The 19,942-nt window shown below is 39.7% G+C and overlaps 1 protein-coding gene across 2 annotated transcripts in view; it reads left to right on the plus strand.

The window, feature by feature from the left end:
* snx29 (sorting nexin 29) overlaps window positions 1–19,942 on the plus strand; it is a 502,976-nt gene that overhangs the window by 114,592 nt on the left and 368,442 nt on the right. For both annotated transcript variants that reach the window (XM_087997616.1, XM_087997617.1), the window contains exon 12: window positions 6,517–6,580. In XM_087997616.1, coding sequence (XP_087853742.1) covers window positions 6,517–6,580 — 64 coding nt within the window. The remainder of the gene's footprint in view (window positions 1–6,516; window positions 6,581–19,942) is intronic.

Consider the following 19,942-nt stretch of genomic DNA (forward strand, 5'->3'; position numbering starts at 1 on the left):
AAACGCTGGTGTACTGTCGTCTCCATCACAAAATGAGACTGAGATGTTTGTGCTGATGGTGAAGGAATGCAATGCCTATTTCCTGTGGTTAATAAGTTCAGACAGTATAGCATCATGGGGCTTTTCTAATGGCAACTGAGTTAAGCTCTTCTACACTTGGTTAGGTATCCAGCTTTGCCAAGACGTGGACTTTCTGTGGTATCTAGAGTTTTGTCAGAGACAGTGTCCCTAGACGACAACTCACTCTAGTTTTCCATCCGTTCCTCCAACTGTTCATTGCAATCAATGTGGCCTCCCTATCTTTGCAGTGGAGCTGCTTTCATTGCAGATGAACTGTAAAGACTTAAAGATTTTGCTGATAGCAGCAGTGTCAAGCTGCTTATAGAACTGATTGTTAACTTTGTTATTGGAGTACAGCATTGAAAAGTAGGTATTTGAGTTTGACTGGCCCTTTTTGAGTTAACAGACAGATGGAAAGAATATGTTCTAAGTCATTTATGGAGAGTGTCATGAGACTATACCTCTTAAATTTTGATGGTAGGGTTTTTAAAGCTTTCAAATGGTTGAAACTGTTGCAAGTTTGACTGAACCAAGGCAAATTGCTTAAAAATGCAAAACCACCTCAAGCTGGAAGTGAGAGAACAAGCTAATTGCTGAGAGCTTTGAGGTGGGAGGTGTGTTTGCTTAGGGGAGGGTGGGAGAGTTCCATGTGTCATTGACTCATTGTTAACATAGGCACATCCAGCCCAAAGAACTTCCACAAAATACACATTGGAATAAGTATTTCATGGGAGGTTCTAAGGGCTTTTGCGAGATTACAGAAAAGTAAACTGTTTTCTGCACTTCTCTCTTGGGAAAAAGTACTGGCCCTAACCAGCAAAAACATACAGACAGTATGTAAGCAAGAAACCGGCAAATAAAGTAGCAGGGAGCTAAGAACATTTGTAGGAACTGCAATTTTTTTATTGGTAACTGCATCTAAGAAGGAAATGAACCAACCTTTGTCTCAGGTTCTATGACTAATAAACTGGAAAAATATCTTAATTTATGGATCATGAATGAATTATTTGGAGCAATTTTGTGCCAAGTTAAACCTCTGTACAGCATGAAAACAGACCCTTTGGTCCAACTCGCCCATGTCGGGCAGATATCCTAAACTAATCTAGGCCAATTTGTCAGCACTTGGTCCATATCCCTTTAAATCTTTCTTATTCATATACCCATCCAGATGCCTTTTAAATGCTGTAATTGTACTAGCCTCCATCACTTCCTCTGGCAACTCATTTCATACGCGCACCACCCTTTGCGTGAAAAAGTTGCACCTTTGTGGCCCCTTTTAAATCTTTCCCCTCACCCTCAACCTATGATTTCGTTATAGATACCCCACCCCAAGGAAAATACCTTATCTATTTATTCCATCCATGCCCTTCATGATTTTATAAATCTCTATAAGGTCACTCCTCAACCTCTGACGCTCCATGGAAAACAGCCCTAGCCGATTCAGCCTCTCCCTGTAGCTCAAAACCTCAACCCTGGCAACATCCTTCTAAATCTTCTCTGAACCCTTTCAAGTTTCACAACATTCTTCCTATAGCAGGGGCACCAGAATTGCACACAATATTCTTAACCAATGTCCTGTACATTTGCAATAAAACCTCCCAACTGCTATACTCAGTGCTCTGACCAATAAAGGAAAACATACCAAATGCCTCATTGACTGTATAAAAGCAAATTACTGTGAATGCTGGAATCTGAAACCAAAAGAGAAAATGCTGGAAAATCTCAGCAGGTCTGGCAGCATTTGTCAAAGCTTTGACAAAGGGTCAGTTAGACTTGAAATGTCAGCTCTTTTCTCCCCTTACAGATGCTGCCAGACCTGCTGAGATTTTCCAGCATTTTCTCTTTTGGCCTCCTTGACTATCCTATCTACTTGCGACTCCACTTTCAAGGAACTATGAACCGGCACTCCAAGGTCTCTTTGTTCAGCAGCATTCCCAGGACCTTAGCATTAAGTGTATAGGTCCTGCCTTGATTTGCCGTTCCAAAATGTAGCAGCTCGTATATATTTATCTAAATTTTAAACTCCATTTGCCACTCCTTTGTCCATTGGCCCATTGATTAAGATCCTGTTGAACTCTGAGGTAACCTTTGCTGTCCACTACATCTCCAATTTTGGTATCATCAGCAAAGTTACTAACTATACCTCCTTTGTTCACATAAATGACAAAAGGCAGTAGACCCAGCACCGATCCTTGTGGCACACCAGTGGTCACAGGCCTCCAGTCTGAAAAGCAACCCTCCCCTACCACCCTCTGTCATCTACCTTTGAGCCAGTTCTGTATCCAAATGGCTAGTGCTCCCTGTATTCCAAGTGATCTAACCTTGCTAACCAGTCTACCATGAGAAACCTTGTCGAATGCCTTACTGGTGTCCATATAAATCACATGCACTGCTCTGCTCTCATCAATCCTCTTCGTTCCGGTTGATCAGAAACTGAACTGAACTTGCCATATAAATACTATAGCTACAAGAGCTGTTCACAGGCTAGGAATGTTACAGTGAGTAATTCACCTGCTGACTCTCCAAAGCCTGTCCATCATCTACAGTGCTCATGCCAGGGGTGTGGTGGAACACTCCCCACTTGTCTGCATATGTGCAGCTCAAGAAACTCGTGAAACTTGACCCCATTCAGGGCAAATAGGCCTGTTTGATTGGCACAACGTACACATACATTCACTTCCTCTGCCATCGACACAGTCGTACTACTTAAAATCTAAAGAAAAGCAAGAAACAAAACTAATAGTGCAGGTATGATTTTTAAATCAATTTTAAAAATGCAGATTCTCAATAATTCCTAGGAGCTATGCCTGCCACCAAAAGTTGGAGCCCAAGTTTCCAAATCAGTTGTAAAGATGACTGGGTAATTCATCATCATTCAGGTATCAGTCAAGAGGAAGTATGTCTGTTCCCCAACACATCCTTCAATCTTATAGAAGGATGAACATTCCTTACAGTGCAATTGGAATTAGTATCAGTTGTTATAGTTTCTTTGAAGCACTGTTCAAGCTTCCTGAGTCCTTGAATACTTATTGGGTTCCAACAATGATAGTTGGCTTGGTTCTATGCAAGTTAAACCCAAGATAATTGAAGAACAAGATGTGTCAGAAGGGCAGATGTCTCTGCCGGCTTGTTACAAACAAAAGCAGAAAATATTAGACTTTTCGATTTTGATATTACATTTGATTACCTCTACAGGACCTTGTTAATGCAGATTAATACTCTTGGAATAATGTTTTCTCATGCTGTTATTTTGTCGTGAAAGCAATACTGTGTGTCTTCTGAGATCCTTTAAAATCTGTTCAAAACTTCTGACCTAGTTAGCATTTTGAAAAGCCACAAAGGCTTTTGTTGATAAAGCAGTATGAAATTCAAGTCCTATTCAGTATTCCTCAGAATTTTTATATTTTTCATTGTGGATCTGTGAGCATGTACATATCACAATCCCTTTTGTGTTACTTTGTGTCTTTAATGTTGCCTTTTCTCTTGTGTTAATATAATTTCTTTCAAGCTTCTGTACTGAACAGCCCTATGAGACTGGAAATTATTCTGAAATTACGTTGGATGAGATTAGAAAAAATGGGCAATAAATTGTATTCTCCAGTGGGTAATAAGTTGCAAATAGAAATGTCACTAATTAGAGAAGGTAGACAGGCTAAGATTTTATTCCTGATGTAAAAGAAAACAGGTTTCTTTTTATAATATTTTTCTGATTAAAGTCACAGTACATCAAAAAGACACTGGTCACCATGTCGTTGTCTATGCCCATGTAAAAGGTGGTCATAATTCATATTCCCCACTGTTTCAATGCGCTGCCTTCCCCTTTCCTTCAACCACTTACTTAACCTGTTGGGCAGATTGAGTAAATGAATCATCAACACCTGGAGTCCACTTCCAGTTTCAAAGAGTTTGTTATGTTACATTGATAGGAAGAAAACCTCTGGGGGTCCAGAAGCTTCTTCACTGAACAAAGAAATTACGTAAACCTTTAGGCGTTTGCTTTCAGTCCTTTAGCATTTACAAATCAATTGCAAACCAATCATGTTATTGATTGGCCTGACTGGATGTGTATGTAATCAGTCATGTGACTGTGTGATCAGTTGATGGACAGCTATAATTCGGAGATGCCGGTGTTGGACTGGGGTGTACAAAGTTAAAAATCACACAACACCAGGTTATAGTCCAACAGGTTTAATTGGAAGCACACTAGCTTTCGGAGCGACGCTCCGAAATCACCTGATGGAGTGTTGCTCCGAAAGCTAGTGTGCTTCCAATTAAACCTGTTGGACTATAACCTGGTGTTGTGTGATTTTTAACTTTGGACAGCTATAGACCTCGCCATGATCTCATGATGTTTACCAGACATCCTTATCAGCTATTATTGGGTTTTCACAATGCACCTTATTCAACCACATTCCAGTACTGCTGACTTCTGCACCTGTTATTTAATCTTTCCTGCTAACAGGCTATGGGCTTCTTCCGACTATCTAAGACTGTCTGTCTTCGGGATAATTAAATCCCTTAAAGTCTCTAACATTTAAAACTCCAATTTTATATATGTAAGTCTCTGTATTACAACGTGTGATTACAATCACTTAAAAGATCTTAACTAATGTGAATCACTCTTTTCCTTTTCTATCCCATATTAAACAGCAAACTTTAATTTAGTTTGCAAAAGGGGCTTCTATAAGTTCCTCTGAAGGATGTCTCCCTGTAAGCAGTGGCTGCATCTTTGCTTCTTTTTATTAAGATTCCATTGTGCGATTTTTACGAGATGCTTTATGTTTTATCCCTAGTTGCTGTAAGTACGAAGGCCACAATCCTGTTTAAATTACTGTTTCAGCTAACCACCTTCTTTGACCATTTTTACATCAACTAAAAACTATGGAAAGCCATTTTATGTTAACCAAGTACAATGGTCCATCCTAACACTTCAAAAGGGGAGGGAAGAATTAGAGTGTTAGTAATGTTTATGTCTGGGGAAAGATGTAAAGTGGCCGTTGTAAACTTTGATAATGACAGTAGTCTTCTTTTCTAAATTTATTCCTCACAGTTTTATTTCATCTTTGCCTTAACATAACCTATTCTTAAAAGCTTACATGATGTCTGCTATAGTCACCAGGTTAGGCCCAAGTAAAGAAAGGTTCCTACTATTCTCTATTGTTATTCTACTTTTATTGCCCATCCCTAATAGCCCAGAGGGCATTTATGAATCAACCACATTGCCGTGGGTCTGGAGTCACATGTAGGCCAGACTAGGTAAGGATGACAGATTTCCCTCCCTAAAGGACATTCGTGAACCAGATGGGTTTTTCCGACAAACAACAAGGATTCATGGTTATCATGAGATTTTTAATTCCAGGATTTTTAAAAATTGAAATCACATTTGCTGTGGTGAGATTTGAACTTGGGTCCCCAGAACGTTCGCTAAATTTCTGGATGAGCAATTGAGCGATAATACCACTAGATCATTGCCTCCCCCTTCCTCACCATTGCTTGAACAAAAGCAGTCCTAAATTTTAAAGTCTTCATATTTGTATTTGCTCATACCAAATGGCATTCTGGTGAATCTGCGCTGTACCTTCTTTGTTGCCTCAACATGATTTCTGTACTTAATAATGTGTGAAATATTTTAGCTGGAGTGTTCTAAGTATTACCATAAAACTGAATATTCCACTTGTTATTGATCTCAAGCACTACAGATATTGCTGTTATTGCTTTGTTAATCTGAAGTCTGAAATCTTGCTGATCTTGTTCCATTCAAAGCTGTTTTGTTTTTAAACCATAGTTTGTAGTCTTAATGAACTCACATGAAATTCTGTTTACCATTTTTTTTGCCAAATCCATATTCTTGTGTCATCATAGTTCCTTTTGCCCTTAAGACTATTATGTTGTCTTCTATTTTAATGATTTCTGCAAATTTGGATAGCACTCTTTCTAACCAAGGTCTCTGTCTTTGGTGTGTGCAGAGAGCAGAAATGGCCACTGAACAAAACCATGGTGGAATACTGCTATCTGCTTCCAGTCACACTGAGGATCTGCCCTTCTAATCTTTGTTGCTTACCTCTAACTTGTTTTAATGTAATTTTCTATTCTGCTCCACAATCTGTGCTTCAGTGTTCACCACTCTTCAAACCCCAGTGAGAAAACCTTTCAAAGGCTTTCGAAAGTTCATGAACTCAAATTATTCTGCATCCCCCTCCACCCAGAATAAGATGTTTTGAGCATTTGGCTTTTATTTTTCCAAGTTAGTTTTCTTTATCTTTTGAAAATGTGCATTATCTCAGCCTCTTTGCAGTCCTCCAGTGCACAATCATTCTCAGTTAGACTTCTGGAAAATAATTGGCGAAGTGAAATACCAGTGTTTCTGGCTGAATAACTTGTGACAACTGAAAAGGAGTTATTTTTGTATTGGTTGTGTTCTCAGTACACCTTTTAACATAAGGTTTGCTTCCTCAGATGAACTACGTCAAGCCATTGTAGCCATGATGAACAGAAAAGATGAATTGGAAGAGCAAAACAGGTATTGTTTGATCTTCATGCAGTGAGTTAAGAACATATTGATGGATCAGAGCGTAGCTTTTCAGTAATTTCTGACTTTTGCAAATGAACTGAAACACTAGAGTCTTTGGTAAGATATTAAAACTTATTTCTGTTCTCTTTGTGTATTCATAAAATTATATTTCCTGCTTTGACTGAAATTACAGAATATTGATATTGTACTCTCTGTTTAAATTGTATTTGCTAAGGACTTGTAGATACATGTTACAAAATGTAATCATTTTGCTTAATACATTAAGCAAGAGTAGACCACATGGCCCATTGAGCTTTGCCTTGCCATTAAGTACAATCAAACTGATCATGATTTACAACTTTACTTCTTTCCTCACTCCTCATGTCCGTTGATTTCCTGAGAAACCAAATATCTGTCTGTACCAGCTTGAAATATACTCAACAATAGAGTATCTACAACCCTCTGAGGCAGGGGATTCCAAATTCTCAACCTTTTAAGTGAAATTATTTCTCAATTCAGTCCCAAATGATTGGCCCCATATTCTGAGGCTGCACTCTGGTTTTAGATTCCTCAATTGTTAGAAACAATTCCTCAAGAGTCTGCCCTATCAAAACACTTTAGAATCTTTAATATTCACATCTGATTCTTCCAAACTCTATAGAAAATAGACTCAATTTGCTCACCCTATCATCATAGGACATTACCCTCATGCCAGACATCAATTTAGTGAACTTTGCTATAACATCATTAATGCAAGTATTTCCATCCCGAAGAAGTTATAAATCTGTACGCAGCTTAGTACATCACAAAATCTAGCTTTCCTTCCATTGACTCCATCTACACTTCCTGCTGCCTTGGGAAAGCAGCCAACATAATCAAAGACCTCAGTTATATTATCTTCCATCAGACAGAAAATATAAACATTTGAAAACATTTACCAACAGATTCAAGAACAGCTTCTTCCCCACTGATATCGGACTTATGAATGGACCTCTCATATATTAGAGTTGATCTCTCTCTGCATTTTCTCTGTAGCTGTAACACTATATTCTGTATTCTGTTCTCTCACTCTGATGTATTTATGTAAGGCATGATTTGTCTGGTTAGCTCACAAAACAATACTTTTCACTGTATCTTGGTACATGTGACAATAATAAATAAAATCTGGAGATCAAAACTGCCCAATGTTAAGCAGATGTGATCTCACAAAAGCCCTGTGCAATAAAGAGTACAATTTAAACTTTGTGCTTCACTGGTGAAGTTATTTTGTCATTATACAATTACATAATTTATTTTCATGATCCTTGGATCTGTTGATTCTATTGGAAGAATTTGTTTTTACATGATATGTTAGCAACTTTAATGTATCTGTAGCTGCTGCTAAAATGCATAAATGTTTAAAGTTTGTGAAATGTTGAGTACGATTTTCCACTTGTGTCTTGGATTCAGGAAGTAAAATTGTTTTCGCAAATGTAATGTAAACCAAGTGTAGAAGGTTGGGGTTATTGGAGATGACTACAGAGGTATGGACTATGGTGCCCAGCTCCTTTTGTCCCCCCACTATTAAGTGAGTGGGCAAATCTTGATAAATGAATTTCAACATAGTTATGTGTGAGCTTAGTCATTTCTGACTGATAAAAAGATTTGTACTAAAAACTAGGAATAGTGGAAATGCACAGTGATTTAGGGGTTCGTAGACAAGTAAATTGTAGTACCCTGGTATGAAAAGGAATCAAAACAGTTCATGAAATGTTGGCATTTACAACTAGAGCACTAGACTATAAAGGGGAGGATGTTTTACAACAGCTGAACAAAGCTGTGATTAATCCATATATTAATGCACCTCAAAAACAACATTGATTTTCTGAGAAGCATTGTGCAGATTTATTACAGTGTTACCAGGAATTCCAAAGGTAGTATTATGAAGAGAGGTTACATAAAGTATGACTGTATTCCCTGGAATATAGTAGGTTAAGAGGTAATTAGATTGAGGATTTTATGATTTTAGAAGGAAATGATTGGATAAATAGAATTTATTTTTGCTGGTTTATGAGTCAAGTACAAAGCTGTTGTCCATGAGTATGAAATGTTTATTACTGATTGAGTGTGACAAGTACCACCTATTGTAATAATGAGGATCGGTGGGCAGAATAACTAAAGATTTTTAAAGAGTCAGACCTAATAGCAGGTCGTTTTAATATCTCTAATGTTGTCATAAGGGTATGGGATACGTGTAAATAGTTGCAGAGATGCAATAAACTATATCTTGTTTACTACAATGGACTCTTCTAGTTAGCTTGGAAGGTGGCTATCCTTATCCACACCAGATCATGCAGGCCTTGGTCAAAAGTACACCTAAAAGGTACTAGTGGCAGCAAGGGGACTTTTATGGACCAACCCAGACATCCCTCAAATTATATTAAGAAGGTAGCCTAGACACTTACTTTTTGTTATTTTAAAAATAAATGCCAGGTGCTGTGTTCCAGGTGCAATTTGATTTGTCAAATTACTTGATGTTAAGCGAAACACAATTACTCAATTGCGATTGTTAAAACATAGCAAAAGAAAGAGGAATTTGGAATAACTTAACTCTGTTGAAACACTTAGCAGGATAATAGATTATTTTACTACTAAACAATGACTGTTACTGATTAAATGTTCCAACTTGGTTGCATCCCATAAACACATCCTTGGCAAAAAATAGTTGTCTCACATACAGTTCTTCAATCTCGGTGGAAAGAACATCAAAAGACAATTCTGAAAGAGAGTGTGTAGCAGCTGGGACAGTTTCATGGTCTTCCAATCCTGCTGAGACCCCAGCAATAACTGCTGAAAGTTAACTAAAAATCCTGGATCTGTGAGAACTTGACCACACCCACTCAGGCTGTTTCTATTGTTCCAACTTGAAAATAAAAACCCCAAGGCCTCACCAATTGTTTATCTTCTCAAGACTGCTTGACACCTGTCCCCCATTCTCTCTCTGAAATAAACCAGGACAAAACAGACCTTTATAAAACCACAGGGACCAAAGGCATATAAAATCCAAGACCAGCCGTTCTGCACAGAAGTTAGTAAACATTTGAAATTTGAAACTGTGGTGGAAGAGTGGAGTTAATTTTCAAGAAAAGCAACTCCATTAATGAGCAGATAGTGGGATACTTGCCAGAATGCGCTGAGCAACAGGGGTTGAAATCCCATGACGGCAAATGGTGAAATTTAAATTATGAGAAAAGCTATCCTAATGACAGCGATGTAACCGTATTCTTCCATTGTGAGCTCACACTTCCAGTTTGCAGCATTTCACTCCCATTCTGCTTCTCTCTCTCTCTCTCTCTCTCGCGCTCTCTCTCTCTCTCTCTCTCTCTCTCTCTCTCTCGCTCGCTCCCCCTCTCCTCCCCCCCCCCCCCCCCCATATCCCTTGTTGTCCCTCTCCCAGTCTGTCTGTCTGTCTCGCCCCTCGGCAGGATCAAAAATTGTGCGACCAAAAATATTTTTTCTTTTCGCAAGGTTTACTGGACAGAAACTGAGTTGGAACACTTGTTTGCTTTTCTTTTAAACTCATGATCTTGGAGTCAATGAGGACAATTGAATTGGCCACTGTCATTTCAGATGAAATTATCTGACTTAGAGCAGATAAAGGTTCAAACCTGCAACTTCTGTAGTTTATGTGGACGTTTGCTACATTTTGTCAACGATATAGAGGGCATAGGTTTAGGGTGAGGGGGGAAAGATATAAAAGAGACCTAAGGGGCAACTTTTTCACACAGAGGGTGGTATGGGTATGGAATGAGCTACCAGAGGAAGTGGTGGAGGCTGGTACTGTTGCAACATTTAAGAGGATTTGGATGGGTATATGAATAGGAAGGGTTGGAGGGATATGGGCTGGGTGCTCGCAGGTGGGACTAGATTGGGTTGGATATCTGGTTGGCATGGACAGGTTGGACCGAAGGGTCTGTTCCGTGCTGTACACCTCTATGACTCTATGTGTTTACCACTGAAAATCAAAGGCATGCTAAATTTTTGTCTAGTCCTACTTAATGTGGAAATTACCTTTTTGACAGCTCCTGAGTGTTCAGAGCATCTGCAATATGATAAGATCATGCAATTATTTGTGTAATTTACAAATGTCAGGAAAATGGTAAATGTCTTTTCTTTCCTGGATTGTATACAACTTTTGTTATGGCTTTGGCACTGCTTCCTAGCGTGACATACATGATTCTTCTTTGTAAAATCTTATTTATTACACTTGTACTGTTTAAAAAGAACATTTGCAGCTAATTGCTATTATTCAGTTTCAATTATGTACGTTGACAGTAACTGGGAGAAGGAATCTTCATTTATGTTGTTGCCCATTCACTGCTTTTGTGTAGAGAGTCATAGAGATGTACAACATGGAAACAGACTCTTTGGTCCAACTTGTCAAGATATCCCAATCTAATCTAGTCCCACCTGCCAGCACCCGGCCCATATCCCTCCAACCCTTCCTATTCAGATGCCTTTAAATGTTGCAATTGTACCAGCCGCCTCCACTTCCTCTGGCAGCTCATTCCATACCCGTATCACCCTCTGCATGAAAACGTTGCCTTTAAGGTCTCTCTTATATCTTTCCCCTCTCACCCTAAATCTGTGCCCTCACCCCATGAAAGAGATTTTGTCTATTTATCCTATCCATGCCCCTCATAATTTTATAAACCTCTATAAGGTCACCCTTCAGCCTGAAATGCTCCAGGGTAAACAGCCCCAGCCTGTTCAATCTCTCCCTATAGCTCAAATCCTCCAACCCTGGTAACATTCTTGTAAATCTTTTCTGAGCCCTTTCAAGTTTCACAACATCCTTCCAATGGGAAGGAGACCGGAATTGCACGCAATATTCCAACAGTGGCCTAAACAATGTCTTGTACAACCGCAACATGACCTCCCAACTCCTGTACTCAATACTCTGACCAATAAAGGAAAGCATACCAAATGCCTTCTTCACTATCCTATCTACCTGCGACTCCACTTTCAAAGAGCTATGAACCTGTACTCCAAGGTCTCTTTATTCAGCAACACACTCTAGGACCTTAGCATTAAGTGTATAAGTCCTGTAAGATTTGCTTTCCCAAAATGCAGCACCTCACACTTATTTAAATTAACTCCATCTGCCACTTCTCAGCCCATTGGCCCATCTGATCAATGTTCTGTTGTAACCTGAAGTAACCTTCTTCGCTGTCCACTGCACCTCCAATTTTGATGCCATCTGCAAACTTACTAACTATACCTCTTATGCTCGCATCCAAATCATTTCTATAAATGACGAAAAGTAGAGAACCCAGCACTGATCCTTGTGGCACTCCACTGGTCATAGGCCTCCAGACTGGAAAACAACCCTTCACCACCTCTGTTTTCCAACTTTGAGCCAGTTTTGTATACAAATGGCTAGTTCTCCCTGTATTCCATGAGTTCTAACCTTGCTAACCAGTTTCCCATGGGGAACCTTGTCAAACGCTATACTGGTGTCCATATAGATCATGCCCACCACTCTGCCCTCATCAATCTTCTTTGTTACTTCAAATACATGATTTCCCACGCACACAGCCATGTTGACTATTCCTGATCAGTCCTTGCCTTTCTAAATACATGTACATCCTGTCCCTCAGGATTCCCTCCAACAACTTGCCCACCACTGATGCCAGGCTCACTGATCTATAGTTCCCTGACTTGTCCTTACCACCCTTCTTAAACAGTGGCACCACGTTAGCCAACCTCCAGTCTTTCGGCACCTCATCTGTGACTATCAATTATACAAATATCACAGCAAGGGGCCCAGCAATCACTTCCCAGTGTTCAAGGCTACTCCTGATCAGGTCCTGGGCTTTTAACCATGTTTGTGCATTTCAGGATATCCAGCAATTCCTCCTCTGTAATATGGACATTTTTCAAGATGTGTCCATGTATTTCCCTACATTCTATACCTTCCATGCCCTTTTCCACAGTAAACACTGATGCAGAATATTCATTTAGTATCTCGCCCATCTCCTGTGGTTCCACACAAAAGCCACCTTGCTGATCTTTGAGGGGCCCTATTCTCGGGTCGGGTATGTTTTGGCGCCGATCATTTGGCCCTGCCATTTTGGCTCTAAACAGTTTTGGCACTCATTACTTTGGCACTGAGCTGTTTTGGCGCCAATTCAGAATTAAAAAAAAGTCTTGTTTGGTTAAAGAAGAGAGGATAACTAACAACCCGATGTAATTTTCTCAACTAGCAAGGGTTGATAGCCAAAGCTGTAATGACACACTGTAGATTCAAATCTCATTTTGTAATCATTTTCTCATTTAACAATTGTTAATAGTCATCTACTACCTTGATGATACTTAAGCCCTTTTGTCTTCACATTGGAAAGCTGTAATACAATTTTCTTTCTATTTTCTTGTAAAGCCCATAACAGAAATGGCTGAAAACATTCTAAGCAAGAGAGACAAACCAAAATTTTCACACGATGGTTATTTATATGTGTTTGATAAATGTAGCAAAATGTAGAAATTTGTTTTTATGATGAATAGGTTAAAAATAATGAATAAAAAAAATTAGATTTATTTCTTAAAATGCAATAAAAACAAATTTCTTACGGGCTCTACAAGACTTTTTTATTCTGAATTGGCGCCAAAACAGTTCAGCGCCAAAGTAATGAGCGCCAAAACAGTTTAGAGCCAAAACGGCGGGGCCAAATGATCAGCACCAAAAGGGAGGCGTCAAATAGTCCCATTCCACCTATTCTCTCCCTAGTTACCCTTTCGTCCTTAATGTATTTGTAAAACTTCTTTGGATTTTCCTTAAACCGATTTTCCAAACCTATCTCATATCCCCCTTTTGCCCTCCTGATCTCCCTGTTAAGTATACTCCTACTGCCTTTATACTCTTTAAGGATTCACTCAATCTATCCTGTCGATACCTGACATATGCTCTCTTCTTTTTCTTAACCAAATCCTCAATTTCTTGAGTCATCCAGCTATAATACAATCCCAATAAGGTGATCATCTCTTTCTTATTTCTCAGTTCAACCCAAATAATTTCCCTGGATGTATTTTCGGGAATATCCTCTCTGAGTACAGCTTTAATGCTATCCCTTATCAAAGACGCCTCTTCCCCCACACCTCTTGCCTCCCTTTCTGTCCTTCCTGTAGCATTTGTATCCTGAAACATTGTATCCTGTTCATCCCTGAGCCACGTTTCAGTAATTGCTATGATATCCCAGTCCCATCTTCCTAACCATGCCCTGAGTTAATCTGCCTTCCCTTTTCGGCCTCTTGCATTAAAATAAATGTAGTTTAATTTCTGTCTTGTTCTCTGCTTTTTCCCTGCCTGCCCTGACTGTTTGACTGGCTTTTGATATCAACTGTACCTGTCTCAGATTGATCTCTTTCCTCACTATCTCTCTGGGTCCCACCCCCCACCTTAATAATTTAAATCCTCCTGAGCAGCTCTAGCAAATCTCCCTGCCAGTATATTAGTCAAGTATATGGTTGATCAATCTTGAAGCAAAATACATTTTATTCGTACATTATAGTTATGGAGTTAAAGAATCATAGAGATGTACAGCACGGAAACAGACCCTTTGGTCCAACCTGTCCATGCCAACCATATATCCCAACCCAATCTAATCTAAGCAGCTGGCCCTTATCCTTCCAAACCCTTCCAATTCAGGTGCAATCCGTCCTTCTTGTACAGGTCACTTCTACCCCGAAAGAGATTCCAGTGATCCAAAAATGTGAATCCTTCTCCCATGCACCAGCTCCTCAGCCAAGCATTTATCTGCTCTATCCTCCTATTCCTATCCTCACTAGCTCGCAGCACCGGAAATGCTCCAGATATTATTACTCTTGAGGATCTGCTTTTAAAATTCCTGCCTAACTCTCTATATTCTCCCTTCAGAACTTCATCCTTTTCCCTTCCTATGTCATAGGTCCCAATGTGTACAATGACCTCCTGCTGGTCCCTCTCTCCCTTGTGAACATTCTGCATCCTCGCTGAGACATCTTTGATCCTGGCACCAGGGAAGCAACACACCTTTCTGATTTTTCGCGTCTGGCCACAGGAACTTCTGTCTGTGCCTTGGATTAGTTAGTCCTCGAACACAATTGTTCTCTAGTATTTGTGCTGGGAGAGAGCTTTTTCTCTGCTATGTGATTAATTTAAATTCAATGGCCTAGTGGTATTATTGCTAAACTATTAATCCAGAAACGGAGCTAACTTCTGGGGACCCAGGAATAGTAGAATTTAAATCCAATTTTTAAAAAAATCTGGAATTAAGAATCTACTGATGCTGTGAAACCATTGCTGATTATCAGAAGAACTCATCTGGCTCACTGTTGTCCTTCAGGGAAGGAAATCTGCCATCCTCACCTGGTCTGGCCTACATGCGAGACCAGACTCTCAGCAGTGTAGTTGACTCGCAGTTGCCCTCTGAAATGGCCGAGTAAGCCACTCAGTTCAAGCGCAATCAGAGCAATAAATGCTGGCCAACCAGTGTGCCATGATTAAATAAAAAAAAATCAAGCTCTGCACAATTATGTATCAGAACATAAAATGTAAAAGTCAGTGTTATGGACCAGACCAAACCCCATTAAAATATATTATGAAGACAGCCTAGACCCTAACGTTTTTCTTCTTTTGAAGGCAAGTGCCAGGGGTTTCTTTCTGGTTGCAATTCAATTGGTCAATCTTGAAGCAAAATGCATTTTATTCGTACATTATAGTTGTGGAGTCATAGAGATGTTCAGCACGGAAACAGACCCTTTGGTCCAACTCGTTCATGCTGATCAGATATCCTAACCCAATCTAATTCTACCTGCCAGCACCCGGCCCATATTCCTCCAAACTCTTCCTATTCATATACCCATCCAGATGCCTTTTAAATGTTGCAATTGTACTAACCTCCACCACTTCCTCTGGCAGCTCATTCCACACACGCACCACCCTCTGCATGAAAAGGTTGCCCCTTAGGTCTCTTTTATTTCTTTTCCCTCTCACCCTAAACCAATGCCCTCGAGTTCTGGACTCCCCCACCCCAGGGAAAGGACCTTGTCCATTTACCTATCCATGCCCCTCATGATTTTATAAATCTCTATCAGGTCACCCCTCAACGTCCGACTCTCCTGAGAAAACAGCCACAGCCGATTCAAACGCTCCCTATAGCTCAAATCCTCCATCCCTGGCAACATCGTTGTAATTTTTTTCTGAACCCTTTCAAGTTTCACAACATCCTTCTAATAGGAAGGAGACCAGAATTGCACACAATATTCCAACAGTGGCCTAATCAATGTCCTGTACAGCCGCAACATGACCTCTCAACTCCTGTACTCAGTGCTGTGACCAATAAAGGAAAGCATACCAAATGCTTTCTTCGCTATCCTGTGGAGCCATGAGCTTGCACTCCAAGATCTCTTTGTTGAGCAACACTCCCTTGGACCTTACCAAGTTAAAATATAACATAAGAAAGAAGAAATTGGAATAACTTAATTCTGTTGGAAAGCGTAATATAATAATAGATTATTTAACTACTAAAGAGTAACTGTTCCAATATCATAACATCTGATAAATGCATCCTTGACAAAGGTGAATTCCGTAAAATAGGTTGTCTCATATGCAATTCTTGTGTGTATGTGAGAGGGAGAGAGAGAGAGCTGTGTTGCAGTGTCCACACCAGGCATCAACACCCCTGCTACTGAAAAACTAAAATTACGAACCCTGGTCCTATGGGAGTTCGCTCCATCCATTCATGCTGCTTCTATTGTTCCAACCTCAATAAACCCAAGGTCTTGCAACCTGTTTACGTTCGTGGCTTTGGAGCAGGCTGCCTGGGATCTCTGTTGCAACCTTTCTTCATTAAAGAAACACCAGGACAAAATACATTCCTCAAAGCCATAGTATTATCACATTCAGGTAAAACCCAACGGCCTATTAAAACAGATTTAAGTTTAAATTACGCAATTACACATGCAGCATATTATTTAGACTGTTATTGAAAATTGTGTCAGGCATACCGATGGAATGTAAAGTTTAGATTGAAATGCATTACAGTATTGCACAGTGCAATTTGAGACAGATTTGCAGTTAATAGGTTGAATCTAAATGAATAGTTTTTGCCTACATTGTTCCTTTAACTCTTTAAGTAATATTATTTTCATTTCTCCTATTTTTAGTTACTTTGAGACATTTCATGTCCTTAGAGAAATGTGAATGTCATTTCTAGTGCTTAGTACAGAGTTAAGAAATAGCTACTACCTAGAACTACAGGAATAGTTTATACTTCACAGCATCTTTTGTCACTCTAGGCTGTGATAGATCAGTGCTCGCATGCCTCACCTCCCATTTTGCATCCTTCAGAAGCTTCTACTCATGCAAAACTCTGACCTAGGTCCTAAATCTCACCAGTTCTTTTTTGCAATCTTTCTGTGATTGCTGACCTCTTTCACATTTGCTGTCCATCCATAAATGTTATTGAAGTAGGTGGTTTAGCACATAGGTATGAACAGCAGAATTCCTCCCCTAAAGTACGTGAGTGAACCTGATGGGTTTTATGATTATCAAAGATAGTTTCATGATCACCAACCTGAGAATAGTTTTATTGTTCAAATTTATTAATTGAATGTAAATTCAGCGAGCTGCTAAGGTGGGATGTGGGATTTGAATATGGCCTCCAAACCTGGGCCTCTAGATTACTAGCCGAGTGACATTATCTCTATGCTTTCACCTCCCATGATGGTTTTTGCCTTCCCCAGCTGGGTTATATAATTGGCATTGAGAAAAAGGCTTGTGTGGTGCACTAATGCTGGCAGTGATTGGTTGGACTGAATGGCCTGTTTCAAATCTGAAAGACTCTGTGTAAGCCTGTGTAATCCAATAGGAGTTCTATTTTAGCAAGGTTTACTAGACAGGAAATGAGAATTGGAATACTGATTTTTTTTCTGCTTTTTACCTTGTAGCCTTTGAGCCAATGAAAGCATCTGTGTTGCCTACTGCCATCTCAGATGCGATGATCTAATTCAGTTCAGATAAGGGTTCAAACCTGGGATTTCCCTAGTCTATATTCACCATTACCATACCAGGTCAGCAACGTGTTTACCCACTGAAACTTTTAGGGCATTCTAATTTTTAGTTTGGTTTTATTTAAAGTGGAAATTAGTTTCAAATTATCCCTTTCTGCAATCCTGGACTGTTGCGTCTGCCCCAACTATTTGGCTCACAGTTGGTGGTCATGCATTCAACCACTTAGGCCCTAATTCTAGAAGGCCCTTCCTGAGCTTCTTTGTCATTCTAACTCTCTTCATTGCTTTAAAATGTTTTTTAAAACCTGCTAACCTAGCATTTCATCTACTGTTCTGATTGCACCTTCATTAGTGTTGTCAGTTTTTGTTTCAATAGCCTGCTCCTTATCAGGACCCTAATTAAACTTGGAATAGTTTGCTATGTTTTAGGTGCTGTGAAGGTGCATTTTGTGGTTTGCTGGGGTGAATTTATTATATCACTACGTGTTTAGGAATGGAACTTGGCTGGCCAGCAGTTTTGTGGGAATAGTTGGAGGAGCAGAAAATACAATGTGGTGATATCAAGGGGCAGACGGGGACAAATGAGAAATGGGAATTAAGGTCAGAAGCGAGTGTACACTGAGCAAGATTTGGTTTCAGTTGGAGAAATTTAAGGTAATACATATTATCCACTTTGCTCTGTGTCTCGGGAGCTTGGACAATAAGATCTGTGGAAGAAATATAGAGGCCTGTATAAGGTGAACTAAGATAAAATGATAAAAGTTCTATATACAGTACAGACCTCAAGACAAAAGAGGAGCTACTTAAAATTGCAAGAGAAGAATGTCAAGAAGTGACATCCAGAAAAGAAAATGTCATTATTTTGTTCAGAGCTAAAAAGCTACAGCTATCTCTTCTAGAAAGTTGTAAAGTGTAGGACAGCAGAAGGATGGGCACTGATATCAGTGTTGTTGAATGACAGATGTGATAGAGTTGTCACAGATCAGCTACAGTGGATGTGTCAGAATGACCTAAGCAGTTGAGTAAGTTGTCCTGTGACAGCAGATCTCCTGTATGGAGTAACTACAAACAGCAGGTTGGGAGAAGTGGTGGATTCAGCTGAGTGGGTGATCTCTATGTTGATGGTAAAAAAAAATCTATCACACTTGCTGGAGGTGAGGATGAAAGTGACAATGGAAGGTATTCAGGGGTCATTCTGCTGTAGTTTATATGACTTAACATGCTCTTTTTCTCTTGGATGACCTCAGAATGTGTGCCATTTTGGTTGGGGAGAGTTTGATCATTGAGCTACATCCAGCAATGGATGGTTAGGCCAAATGTGTCATGAATGCTTAAGTTACAGACTTAGAAAGTCATGATCGGAGTATATCAGGGATCAATAGGTATTAAAGGCCACGATTAATTTACTAAACATAGGAATTAGCAGCGGGAGTAGACAATTCAACCCTTCGAGCCTGCTCTGCCATTTAACATTAACATGGCTAATCTTATCCTGGTCTCAACTCCACTTTCCTGTCTGCTCCCTATAGCCCATTATCTGCCTTTTCATCAGAACATACTCATTTCTTTCTTGAGTCTGTGGGTTGATTCTACCTCCACTACATTCTGGCACCGTGAGTTCCAGAGATTCACTACCCTCTGGGTAGTTCTTCTATAATGCAATGGTTGTGTTCTTGTGCAACCCTGCATGATAGAAAAATTGTGCTTTAGAAACAGCGCTTAAAGTGTTGGCGATATAATAGCATTACAGCCAACACACATTTTAAAAGTTTGTGTTTTAGAAACAGTGTCCCCAATTCATCAATTGCATGACAGTGAATTTCCGTTAATGAACCACATGTTACAGAAGAATGACCTGTAGTAGTTTCTCCTTATTTCAGTTTGAACCTACCTTCTCTCACTCAATACCTATAACCTCTTGTTTGAGACTGTCCCAGAAGGGGGAACATTTGTTCAACATTCATCTTATCAGACCCCTTTAGTATTTTAGCTACCTAACTTAGATCTTCCCTTCATTCTTCTAAACTCCAGTGAGTATAAGCCCAAGTTATTCAACCGCTGTTCGTTTGATAGCCCTTTCATCTCTGGAATCAACCTGGTGAATTTCCTCTGAACTGCCTCCAGTGCCACTACATCTTTCCTCAAGTAAGGAGACCAAAACTGGTCCCAATATTCCAGGTGTGGTCTCACCAATGCCTTATATAATTATAAGAACACTTCTTTACTTTTTAAATCCAGTCCTTTTGCAATAAATGACAGAATTCCTTTTGCCTGTCTTATTACATGCTGCACCTGTTTCTACACTTTCTGCAATTCATGCACAAAGATGCCCAGATGCACTGA

The sequence above is a fragment of the Chiloscyllium plagiosum genome, unplaced genomic scaffold (assembly GCF_037043375.1).
Source record: "Chiloscyllium plagiosum isolate Xiang-an unplaced genomic scaffold, Cpla_swu_hap1 HiC_scaffold_20, whole genome shotgun sequence".
Lineage (NCBI taxonomy): Eukaryota > Metazoa > Chordata > Chondrichthyes > Orectolobiformes > Hemiscylliidae > Chiloscyllium > Chiloscyllium plagiosum.